Below are 12676 nucleotides of genomic sequence, written 5' to 3'. Positions count from 1 at the left end.
TCTCCCAGCAAGGGATCTCAGGTAAAACCTCTCCACAGTGAGAATCACTGATGGAATGTATTCACGTTGCTTCTGAAATTGCTGGTGGAATGTGTTGTTGGTTCTGCTTCTCCATGGTTTGTTTCTCTTTGCCTTCCAGAGCAGAACCAGATGGAACTTTGGTGGTCACAGTGTATGTAACTTGAAGCACTTTGAATTTTTTTTTTTTTTTTTTTTTTTTTTTTGAGACGGAGTTTCGCTCTTGTTACCCAGGCTGGAGTGCAATGGCGCGATCTCAGCTCACCGCAACCTCCGCCTCCTGGGCTCAGGCAATTCTCCTGCCTCAGCCTCCTGAGTAGCTGGGATTACAGGCATGTGCCACCATGCCCAGCTAATTTTTTAGTAGAGACGGGGTTTCACCATGTTGACCAGGATGGTCTCGATCTCTCGACCTCGTGATCCACCCGCCTCGGCCTCCCAAAGTGCTGGGATTACAGGCTTGAGCCACCGCGCCTGGCGCACTTTGAATTTTTAAGGCAGAATAGGTAGAAATGGTACATAGTAAAACAATGGAAATTTCTACTGTTTGAATTCAGTTTTCTTTTTTAAAATGGCTTAGGCATTGATTTGTCATTTAATAAACATTTATTGAGGGCCTACCATGTGCCAGACATGACTAAGGACACAGTCTCTTCCCTCAAGTTATACTCTCAAAGCAAACATGTAGAAAAACAAGTTGAAGTGTATTAAGTACAGTGATTGTGGTAAGTACAAAAAGTGAGTTGGGGGAGGGGTTTCCATTTTTGTTTTGTATTGCTGATTATATTTTCTGTTGGTTAGTTTGTTTTTTGAGACAGGATCTCACTCTGTCATCCAGTCTGGAGTTCAATTCAGTGGCACAGTCATAGCTCACTGTAGCCTCAGTCTCCTGGGTTCAAGTGATCCTCCTGTCTCAGACACCTGAGCATTACAGAAAAATCATTCAAGCTTTCCTTGTTGATATTTTTTCTCATTTCATATAGATGTGTCAGTGTAACAAACACTACTTCCATTTTATATTTATTTATTTAGAAACAGAGTTCCACTCTGTTGCCCAGCCTGGAGTGCAGTGGCACAATCAGAACTCACTGCAGCCTCAACCTCCTGTGCTCAAGTGATCCTCCCACCTCAGACTCCTGAGTATCTGGGACTACAAGACCGCACCACCATGCCTGGCTAGCTTTTTATTTTTTATAGAGATGGGGGTCTCACTGTGTTTCGCAGGCTGGTCTTGAACTCCTGGCCTCAAGTGATCCTCCCTCTTGATATATCAGAAGAATCTGTGGGGTTTTTTGAGGCAGATTCAGCTTATGCTACACTCATGTCTCCAGATCTTGCTTAATCAGTCACTGTTGGTTCCAGTGGCTTTAGAGTCACAGATCATCTTTCACCATGTTGCAGATCACCTTTTACCATGTTGCAAGTCAGCATAGTGTTGGGTCCATTTATCCACCTCCCTTGATTTCATGGCCATCAGGGGACATGTAGTGTCTTCCCGTTTTCTTTTGTAGGAGCATTGTTCCCTTATATCTTTCCAAATACTTACCACATGGCAGCTCCTATTTGGCCCAGCCCAGTGACACTCTCTTTTATAAAAGACTCTCTAAGGGCTGTTTTCCACTGTGACGAGTCTTGGTTTGATTGGCCACCTCCCAGCCAGTGGACATCATTCAGCCACCAGGACCTGTCACATCTCTTTTTCACTTAACTTTATATCTAGTGAATTCCTGCACAGTTCACATTCTGGACATTTAATACATACCCTTTTTTATAAGAACTGATAATACCTATTATTTCATACACAAACACACACACACACACACACATATAGCCGGCCCTCTATACCCATGGGTTCCACATCTGTGGATTCAACCAACTATGGATTGGAAATATTCAGGGAAAAAAAGATGGTATATGGGATGATGTACATAGATTGTATACAAGTACTGAACCATTTTATATAAGGTACTTGAGCATCCGTGGGTTTTGGTATTTGTGAGGGGTCCTGGAAGCCATCCCCTGTGGTTTCCAAGGAATGACTTTATATCTAGATAATGGCTTTCGATGTGTATATCAAGCATGCTTGTCACATACTCTCCTTCTATAATAACCGATTATAACATCCAAATCTGTATTTCAGCATACTCTTAAGTAACTGCCAAATCCAGGGGAAGTTTTTAGTCCTTTTAGTGAACAGTTTTATTACTGTGACATTGCCTTAATGACTCATATACCTATTAACTCCCTACCTGTTAATCCGAAGATACCTAAAAAACATATAAGCAGCCAAACTTAAGATTTCAGAAAGTGTTTCATAGCTTACTCTATTAAACTGAGCTTTCAAATCGCTAACATTTGAGCAAATAATAAAAACAATAGAAGCTAGTAATAAGCTGCTAGTATTTCAAAGATCTTTGTTTTGCATGTTTTAATTAGATATTACAGTAATGAGAACAATCTAAAAAAAGATGTGTATAGTATATACATATTTTGTATGAAACAAGCATCTGGAGCTAATACCATCATGGACAGTAATTTCAGTGGTTACAATCAACATTTATTTCCTTTAATTTTCTTTTATGTAAAATATACTAATGCCATTATTAGATATAATTAGAATTCTTGTAGAAATTCTCGAAAAATTGAAATTCATAAATTTGATACATAAAATATATTACATTCCAAAAATTTAAAAATCATGAGACCAGGTACAGTGGCTCACCCCTGTAATCCCAACACTTTGAGAGGCCTAGGCAGGCAGATCACTGAACCCAGAAGTTCAAGACCAGCCTGGGCAACATGGTGAAACCCTATCTCCACAAAAAATACAAATATTAGCCAGGTGTGGTAGTGTGCACCTGTGGTCCAAGCTACTTGGGAGGCTGAGGTGAGAGAATTGATTGAGCTCAGGAGGTCAAGGCTGCAGTGAGCCGAGATCACACCACTGCACTCTAACCTGTGCAACAGAGTGAGACCCTGTCTCAAATAATAAAAAATAAAAATATAGCATACAAAGCACTTAAAATATAGCTCTGCCTATCTCTCTTGTCTCATGGCTGGATATTGTACTTTTCAATTTAAATTGTACCTGCTACTCATGTTTATGTACATACTATATGGATTCACTTCTATAATTTTGTTTTGTTTGTTTTGTTTTGAGACAGGGTTTCGCTGTGTCACCCAGGCTGGAGTGCAGTGGCACAATCTTGGCTCACTGCAACCTCTGCCTCCTGGGTTCAAGCAATTCTCCTGCCTCAGCCTCCTGAATAGCTGGGATTACAGGCGCATGCCACCATGCCGACTAATTTTTGCACTTTTAGTAGAGATGGGGTTTCACCTTGTTTGCCAGGCTGGTTTCAAACTCCTGACCTCAAGTGATCTGCCTGCCTCAGCTTCCTAAACTGCTGAGATTACAGGCATGAGCCACTGCCCTTGGCCTATTAACACTTACGTATTTTTTATGTTACTGTCTCCTATTTGTAGCTATTTTCTGCTTATCCCTAAGGCTCATTTCAACCTTTTTTTAACTCCCAAAATTCTGCTCACTTGGGTTGAGTGCTTGATAATTAATAATCTGGTGCATGGCTCAATCACTTATAGAGCCACTGCCTTATTATTTTTTGTTTATGTTTCTGCCTCCCCCCAGACTATTAGCTTCTTGATGACAAAGATTATGTTTAATTTATGTGAGGTCTGAATGCCTATTCCAATACCTAGAACATAGTAGCCTATCAATATATGCTAATGGAATTTAAAAGCTTTAGTATTACAGAACTCATAAATATCTAGTAGGAAATGTGGCATCATTTCATTTTACATTAGAGAAATTAAATTAAATGGCTTCTATAAAGCCAGTGAAGTTAATATATCCAAATTGGCATTCATTCCCAGTGCTGTTGGATATAAGGTAAAACATTTGTGTACACATGTGATAACATACGGTTTTTTTCTATATTTTAATATCTAAATATACTATAGTGAAATCTCTTCTTGCCTTAAAAGCTAAGCAGTATTAGATCATTTCCTTAGCTATTAGAGCAACATTTGACTTATCTAAAATTTTATGACCCATGTCTGAGACTTTAGGTTTGTTTACATGTTCATTTTTTTGTTATCTGCTCTTCTGATTGAAAGATAGTTGGGGATAGGAAGAGAGGAAGACATTGTGGAGAAATGCATATGCATGATTATGGCAGAGTTATATAATAGAAAGTCCATGGGTTTTGAAGTCAGAACTGCTGTTTAATAAGTTTGAAATATAGAACAAGGCCAGGTGCAGTGGCTCACACAGCAGTTTGAGAGGCCAAGGTGAGAGGATCACTTGAGGCCAGGAGTTTGATACCAGCCTGGGCAACATAGTAAGACTCCACTTAAAAACACACACATGAAAAAAACATTGCGCAAATGATTTATTCTCTTTGTGTATCAGTTTTCAGTACTTCCTTTGAGTGTTGCTAAGATCAAACAAACAATGACTATAAAGCATTGAATGCAGTTCTTGACACAAAGTAGGTGCTTGAGATATGGTATCTCTTGTGTTATTACTACTGTGTGTGACGTATAGGGTATGTTACAGAGCAAATCCATTACATTTCTGAATTTAAATATTCAGAATTTCTCAAATTTGCATGTCCTCATTTGGCCCTCAGATATATTCCACTTTAACTGGTTAATATTTTTTCTTCCCTGTACCTTTGACTTATTGATGTATCACTTGGGTTAGATTTTTTTAATTATTTGATTTTTCCCTTAATCTTTGTCTTCAATATTTTTTTCCAACTTCAGGCAAAAAATGGGATCCAAGAAATGGATTGTTGTTCTCTAGAATCTGACTGGATCTATTTCCATCCTGATGCTTCTGGTAGAATAATACATGTTGGTCCAAATCAAGTCAAGTGAGTAATCTCATTAGCACTTGAAAGTTAAGAGCAACTTTTGGTAGCATTTATTGGCATCTTTATTTTTGCCAGCAAACTAGTGAGCCAATTAATGGAAATAATTAGCTTGTTGTTGGGTGCTTCCTCAGAGACCAGCATATAGAAAACCTGACTTTATTCTTTCAGCCTCAACAATACTGTTTGTAAGTATTAGATTTGAATAAGTTACTTGACGGATGATATGCAAGTTTAAGGAAATTACACACTGACCCTTTCTCATCAGGTCTTAATTAATTCTCTAGGATTAATAAGAAATAAGATTGTTCTGAAAGGCAGCCTTGACACAGCAAAGGTAGTGGATTACTTGAAGTAAACCTCGTTTTATTTTTATTGCTTTCAGGGCACACACATCTCCCACAAGCTGTCCTCTCCTTCCCTTAAACACTTTTCATTTGACATTCCTGACACCACAGTCCGGAATATTTTCCTCTTTTATCTGTCTTTTTCAGTATGCTTTCGTACGCTTCTCTACCCAGCCTTTAATTGTTGAATGTCCTCAGTCGGATCTTAGGCCCTCTTCTTTTCTCACTCAGTATTTCCGTTCTGCATGATTCTATTTATTCCCCTGGCTTCAAGATCAGGTATACATGAGAACTCCAAAATGTATATACTAGCCCAAACCGCTCATTTCAACTCATTCCAGAAATCTTGAATCATTCTTGATACCTTCTTACCAATTTGTCTTTCATCAGTATGCATACATTTAAATACTTACATGCATTCTCTTTCTCTCATACATACACACCGTATATCCTCTCAATCCAGTTTATTTAGCTACGAATCATTTCTTAAATCTGCCTATTTCTGCCCTTGGCCACTGTCATCATCTTGGTCAGGTCACTGTCATCACTAGCCTAGGCTACAGTAATAGCCCACTCCAGGGCTCCAGGATCCACTCTTGCACTGTTTTTTTCTTAGCAGCTAGCATGATTTTAAGAACATGAAGAAATACAAAAAATATGCAAGTGAATTCTGGTGCTTTACCTTTTTTATGGCTTTTCATTGCTCTTAGGATAAAAACCAACACAGTTAGCATGGTCCAAAAGACCCTCCTCCAACTCACTTTACTCTGGTCATGCTGCCTTTTCAGAAAACTGAGGGCCTGTTCCCTCTGTTTGGAGTCTGTTTCCCCTACCTGTTCTCCTGCCTAATTTCTACTCATATTTTATGGCCCAGCTTCAATGTCACTTTTCCACAGACCTTCCCTAATGCCCCTTGTTAGTTAGATTTGCTTGCCCATCATATTTTCATTGCACCCACTGTGTCATCTTCCTTTGTAGCACTTAGAGCAACTTAATTATTTTGCGATTGTCTGCTTAAATACCTTATTTTGGTATCATAGACTCTATGATGACAGGGAAAGAGCCTATAACCCCAGCACTAAGCGTAGTCCTTGGCACAGAGTAGATGCCCAGTAAGTATTTATTGAATAAGAAGAGAAGTGGCTGGACATGTTAGTTTAGGCCTGTAATCCTGCACTCTGGTAGGCCAAGGCAGGAGGATCCCCTGAAACTAGGAGTTTGAGACAGCCGAAGCAACATAGTGAGAACTTGTCTCTACAAAAAATAAAAATAAAAAATAGCTAGGCATGAGGGTGGGCAATCATCTGAGGGTCCTAGCTCCTTAGGAGGCTTCAACAGGAGGATCAGCTCAGCCCAGGAGTTCAAGGCTGCGGTGAGCTGTGATTGTAGCACTGTACTCCAGCCTGGGCAATGGAGTAAGACCCTGTCACTAAAAAAATTAAAAATAAAGAAGGGAAGTGTCTGCCTTCTTTAATTTTTATGCTTCCTGGTAATCAGTCTACCTCTCTGGGTCTATTATTAATATAAGGAAGATGAAAGGATTTAATAAAATAAGATTATTAATTTTTACACATCTTAAGCTGTGGTTCTGCTTCAGAAAGCCTTACTTTTAATGTTTGTTACCACCCATATTAATTTGAACTTAAGAAAATAAGGCCCACAAAGAGTGTATGGCCTTTTGCAAGGTTTTAAAAGATAAGCATTTAAAAATATTGGCACTAATTAAGAAAACTGAGTAATTTAAATTTTTATTTGATCTCTTTGTCTTCAGAAGTTTTGAGGCCTCCAGCACTCTCTGGCCATGTAGCTGCTTCTCTCTGCTGTTCTTTTTTTCTGTATTTGAGACTTTGAGCTTGTAAAACATTGTGCTTTTGAAGCTTGTTAATGATGTGAACAGATTTCTGTGGGTGGTGAGCAAATTATTTTATTTTCTCTTGCTTAATAGGTTTGATCCATGGGGCCATTTGCATTCAGAAAGCCCAAATCTTTAAATATAATCAATCCTAAGAAAAAACAGTATTTTCAGTTGTGTTTAAATATTACTCTATCATGAAAACTCTTAGTTTTGATTTAGGTATAGATTTCGTTGCTGATTGAATTTCTTTATAGTTAACCCTAAGTGTTGCTCATAGATAGCTCATTCTACTTCAGAAATAAAAATGCAAATATCTGCTATAATTCTTAGAGCTGAAATGTTAGAGACCTGTTACAGCATAGCAGAGACAAGGTTCTTAAGAGTAACTTTCATTAAGCCAGTTTGGAAAATAGCTTAGGCCTGAGCAAGCTGATTCATTGCCTACTTCAATAGCACCTGTTGTCACAGTTCCCACATTTTTCTGTTTAACAGCCTCTCTGACTTTGAAGGAGTTCATGGACGTTTAGTGATTACATATTAGTATTGCAGACTAATCAAGAGAACCACCTCAGTGTTGTACTATAATTTTTATTTGTTGAGTTTTATTTCAGTATTTAAACTTTGGCACCTTGTTAGTGTTTTGAAATCTTAGGTTCTCAAAATTCTTTTTCCTTCTCAGAGTTTTGAAGCTAACTGAAATAGAAAATAATAGTTCTCAGCATCAGATCTCTGAAGATTTTGTCATTTTGGCCAACAGGGAGAACAATAAAGTAAGTAAGAGTACTTTAAAATCCTTTGTATATCATTGTCTTTCTACATAAGAATATAATATGCTAATATATTTGCCTTTGAGTGTAGCTGGAAAAACAGCACAGCCCTATAAAAGTTTGTGCATTTTGTCTACATGAGTAGCCAGTTTTAGCCCCAGGTACTTTTGAGATTTGAAGAAAGTTGACTATATTCAGTTTATCTTTTGCTGGTTTCTGTTTACTTTCTTAATTTCTCTTTTTTATTGATGAATTGTCAACCTTTGGGTCTAATTACTTGTGCAAAGTTAAATTTAATTGGGGTATATATAAATCTTTAAAAATCACATACCATACTTTAACTCCACATGGTACTCTTTCATTTAGTGTATAAATTAAGACCACAAAGAAAATTATGGGGAGGAAAATTTCTAAAAACAGATCCACTTTTTATTTGCTGTCCTGTATACTAAGGCAAAAGTCAGGTGAATGAAGCAGCTATTCTCTAATCTTATAAATAATTGATTTTGTTGCCCTTTCTGGTGTTTTAGCCATTAAAAACTTTAATAAAGTATTTTTGGGCCAGGCATGGTGCGTCACACCTATAATCCCAGCACTCTGGGAGGCCAAAGTAGGCAGTTTGCTTGAGTCCAGGACTTCGAGACCAGGCTGGGTGATGTGATGAAACCCTGTCTCTACAAAAAAAAAAAAAATAGAAAATTAGCCAGGCATGGTGGCATATGCGTGTGTACATGTGTGGGGTCAGGGGGTGTATTTTTTTTTTAATTAAATGGAGGATCAGAAATCTGATTCAGAATTTTCTCAGTTGAGGAAAGAATTGTGGATGTGCGAAAAGAGTTGGTAAGTTTTACCAAATTTGTTAATGCAATTTTGCCTTTAACCGCATGTAATGAAACTTGTAATATCTTTTTATTTCTCTCCATATGATAGAATGAAAATGTACTCACTGTTACAGCTTCTGGACGGGTGGTAAAAAAAAGTTTTAACCTTCTGGATGATGACCCAGAACAAGAGGTATTGCTTTGGCCAGAGATGACAAACCAAACCAGTGTGTCCTTGCATTGTGAATTTCATATTAATACTTCCCATGCCCTGGGATAGAGGTTGGGTAGGGTTGTGCATGCTATTTAAACCAGTGCAACCCAACCATTCTCTCCTTTCATATTGTAATTATTCATAACGTTTTATTTGCAGAAAAGTTCATAGGACCAAAATAATTTGAAAACACTATTAACTTTTGTTTTGTTTTGTTGATATGTATATTTTCTAGGGAAATCTCTTCATGGAAAATTCTTGAGTTACATCCTGATGACTTTATGGTTTTTGACTTTTTTTAACTAGCTAGACTTGAATACGTTTGTTAATGTCCATGGGCCAGAGGAAGAGGACATGAGGGCATGATAAATCAGTTCAACTGTTATCTTCAACTTGGCTTTACCAGTCACTAAACTAATACATTTTTATCCCCTTCCTTTAAAGAGGCATTGGAAGTATTTATGAAATCAACTGACAGTGATCATGCTTTAAATATTTGAACCATTGCATGAATTCTAAATTTATTTAGCCTATCTAACTATATTATTTGTGTGATCATAGAAACATTAGAGTGGCCTTCAAAGGACAGTTTTTGAACTTCTTTTAAAATAGGCTAGAGGTGGCCCAGTATGTAGCTGTTCTCAAAAAAAAAGGCACAAAAATTATTATTTTGGACTATACAAACCTATTGAGAACAACAAAGAAAACTACATTCTCTGCATATAAAACTATATTCCAGAAAGATGTACTAAACTTTCCAAAAGGTAGCATAAGTCATTAAGGGGGGAAAGGTAGTAGCAAAAAGAGAGATGTCTTGTATCATGAGACTAAAAAACAAAATCTTTTAGCCAGTAAAGAAAAAGTTTGAAGAAATTATGACTAAAATCTATAAAATCACTGGCACCAAGGCAAGAAGTCACCCTTTGAAGTTTGACCATGGTAAGGTGAAGGCAAAAAGGAAATAAAGCAAAAGTAAATTTCAAAAATCCCAGCTAATAAATCCATATAAATTTTTATGTCTTAAGGTGGTAAAGGCAGAAAATGTCAATGGATTGAAGAGCAGTTTGACCAAACATAGGTGAAGAATTAGTGCATAGTGATAGAGAGAAACATGCTACACCTGTCTTAACGTTAATATCAGGCATTCAGCCAAGAGGTACCTCCCTGTGGTCCATTCCTGGATAGTTGGGCTCTGATCTGCTTTCCCTGCAAGGTTTCTGAAGTCTTGGGTTTTCTTCCTTGAGATGGAGTGCTGGGATTTTTCTCTCTTTACCATAGCTAACTCTCTTGTCCCAATCCTGTTCTGTGGGTTGGATTTCATTTCCTAATATTCTCCTTCAAGTATAAGCAGCCGTTTTTGCTTTATTTAAAAAACCAAAAAGGGTTTTTTTTTTTTTTCTTTTTTTTTTTTAAGACGGGGTTTCACCATGTTGGTCAGGCTGGTCTTAAACTCCTGATCTCAGGTGATGCACCCATCTTGGCCTCCCAAATTGCTGGGATTATAGGCGTGAGCCACCACGCCCGGCCAAAACCAAAAAGGATTTTTTTGAAAAGGTGGTAAAAAGTCATAAGTAGCGTGTGATGGGTTATCCATCCTTCTAGAAATGACTGTGTTTTTCTGGGGTGAGAACTTTCAGAGCTCAGTGAGCAGTCTTCAGATTTCAGAACTGAGTCCCATGTGTTTAGTCCTGTCCAGGAATCAGCAAACACACTTGTCAGAGACAACAGTCGAATACTCTTTTAAATTTAGAGAAGCTCTGATTTGCTGTCACTGTAGAGAATTTCATTTATACTTTGGCTCAGATCTACGTAGGCTTGGTTTTGTTTCTTAAAATCTGTAGGATACTGCTTAACTCTTGAAAATCTTGGAACTGATGTTTTACTAGGCATGTAAACAGAGATAAATTTCTACCTGTTATTCTTCCCTTTCATTCATTCTTCTCCCATATTTGTGTAATAGAATACTTAAACTATAAATGCAGAAATAAGCCTGCTTGAGTAACTGGAATTTGCCTCTTTTCCTATTTTATCCATCTCTCCCCAAGACTTTCAAAATTGTGGACTATGAAGATGAGTTAGATTTGCTTTCTGTGGTAGCTGTTACTCAAATAGATGCAGAAGGAAAAGCTCACCTGGATTTCCACTGTAATGAATATGGAACTTTACTTAAAAGCATTCCACTGGTGGAGTCATGGGATGTGGTAAGTAGAGTTCATGGAATGTGAAGTTGTAAGCGTTTTCTTTATAGGTGCCATTTATTAGAACAAATGTTACTGTGTTCATGTCAGTCCAGACTCACCTATGCCAATGACCACATGAAAGAGGTTATTGTCCTATACCTAGGACAACATGAGTACTTCTTAATCCTTCCTCCCCTGGGAACTAGGGGATGCCTCCTTACCAGTAGACTTAAAACTTCGTATGTTTTCCTGAGACATGTTATCCCTTTCCTTACCCTAGTCTTTGCTTTTCTTTCAATTATAAGTTTGGAAAAATGTTGTAAAATAAGAGAATACTGTAATAAATCCCCACAATTGCTTAATAGAGACCATATCTAAGCATGTAGGAGTCCAGGTACTCTTGTATATGTGATATTTCAACTATTATTAGAATGTCAAAGTTATAAAGAACAATAAACATCATTTTATCCAGGTCTTGTTTAATCAGTGGAGAACCTGGGAAGTTTGGCAACTCATCCATGACCACACAGTGAGATAGATAGTAGCAGCCTTGGCAATAAAATCTGGGTATTTAGACTCCTGAGTTCAGAGTTCTTTTTATTCTCTATATTTTGTAGAATGCCTTTTTTGTTACTAATCTGCATGTCAACAAATAATGAAAAATGAATCTCTTTCTAGCAACTATTTTCTTCTGTGTTATGTTTGAAGATCCCTAGCATAGGTACATGACATTTTAGTAACACAGTAGTGAATACGGCTATGTGAAAAGGAGAGTGCGTATGATTGTGTTTTTGTTACAGACATATAGTCATGAAGTCTACTTTGACAGAGACTTGGTGCTACACATAGAGCAGAAACCCAACAGAGTCTTCAGCTGCTATGTTTACCAGATGGTATGTGACACTGGGGAAGAAGAAGAAACCGTAAACAGAAGTTGTTAAAAAGAGTGAGATAATTGTAACCTAAGAGACTTTTAGCCAAACACCCCGGCAACTGTGTCCAATCCTTTTTATTATCTGCATGGCACATTCACCAGTATTTTCCAAAAAAGTCTTGTGTTGACTTTAGATGACTATGACTTCTTTTTTAAGCTCTTGCTATAAAAGGTGGTGAGGACTTCATTTTATGTTAAGGTTTTTTTAGAATACTATTCCAAGAAGTTTAGTGTTTTGCAGCTTTGAGTTAGGTAGTAATGCAAATATAAAAAAAGGACAGGTTAATTCCAATTGTTGAGGAGCAAATCATTGTTGGGGAGGTGTTTAACATGGTTCTTAAAGGATGGTATGGAATTTTGATTGCTAAGGCTAGAAAAGACAGGGAGAGACAGAAATAAGCATGCAGAAAGAAATCTTACATCCTCTATACGAAACTTTGCTTAAGGATGAGAAATGATATGTGTTATGTGAAAACATTATTTTGAGCCAAAAATGTGTCATCAGTTTTTTTTTAATCTTATATATGTATTTATATATGTTTTGTATTTGTATATAATATCAGGAATTGGTTTTATTTCCTAAATTATCTTTTCTTCCTAGATTTTGTTCTCCTGGTTTGATGTTCCCATTGAATACTTGTGTTTCTG

At 37.3% G+C, this 12676-nt stretch overlaps 1 protein-coding gene across 4 annotated transcripts in view; it reads left to right on the top strand.

Annotated features, from left to right (window-relative positions):
* DCAF17 (DDB1 and CUL4 associated factor 17) overlaps positions 1-12442 on the top strand; it is a 46598-nt gene extending 34156 nt beyond the window's left edge. For all 4 annotated transcript variants that reach the window (XM_074399484.1, XM_003921881.4, XM_074399485.1 and 1 more), the window contains 5 exons: positions 4804-4913; positions 7792-7882; positions 8810-8893; positions 10960-11115; positions 11895-12442. In XM_074399484.1, coding sequence (XP_074255585.1) covers positions 4804-4913; positions 7792-7882; positions 8810-8893; positions 10960-11115; positions 11895-12035 — 582 coding nt within the window. In that variant the 3' untranslated portion in view covers positions 12036-12442. The remainder of the gene's footprint in view (positions 1-4803; positions 4914-7791; positions 7883-8809; positions 8894-10959; positions 11116-11894) is intronic.
* Positions 12443-12676: the final 234 nt, after the last annotated feature.

The sequence above is a fragment of the Saimiri boliviensis genome, chromosome 5 (genome assembly GCF_048565385.1).
Source record: "Saimiri boliviensis isolate mSaiBol1 chromosome 5, mSaiBol1.pri, whole genome shotgun sequence".
In the NCBI taxonomy this organism is placed as follows: domain Eukaryota; kingdom Metazoa; phylum Chordata; class Mammalia; order Primates; family Cebidae; genus Saimiri; species Saimiri boliviensis.
Note: the sequence above shows the minus strand (reverse complement) of the source record. Positions and strands in the feature narration are given on the sequence as shown.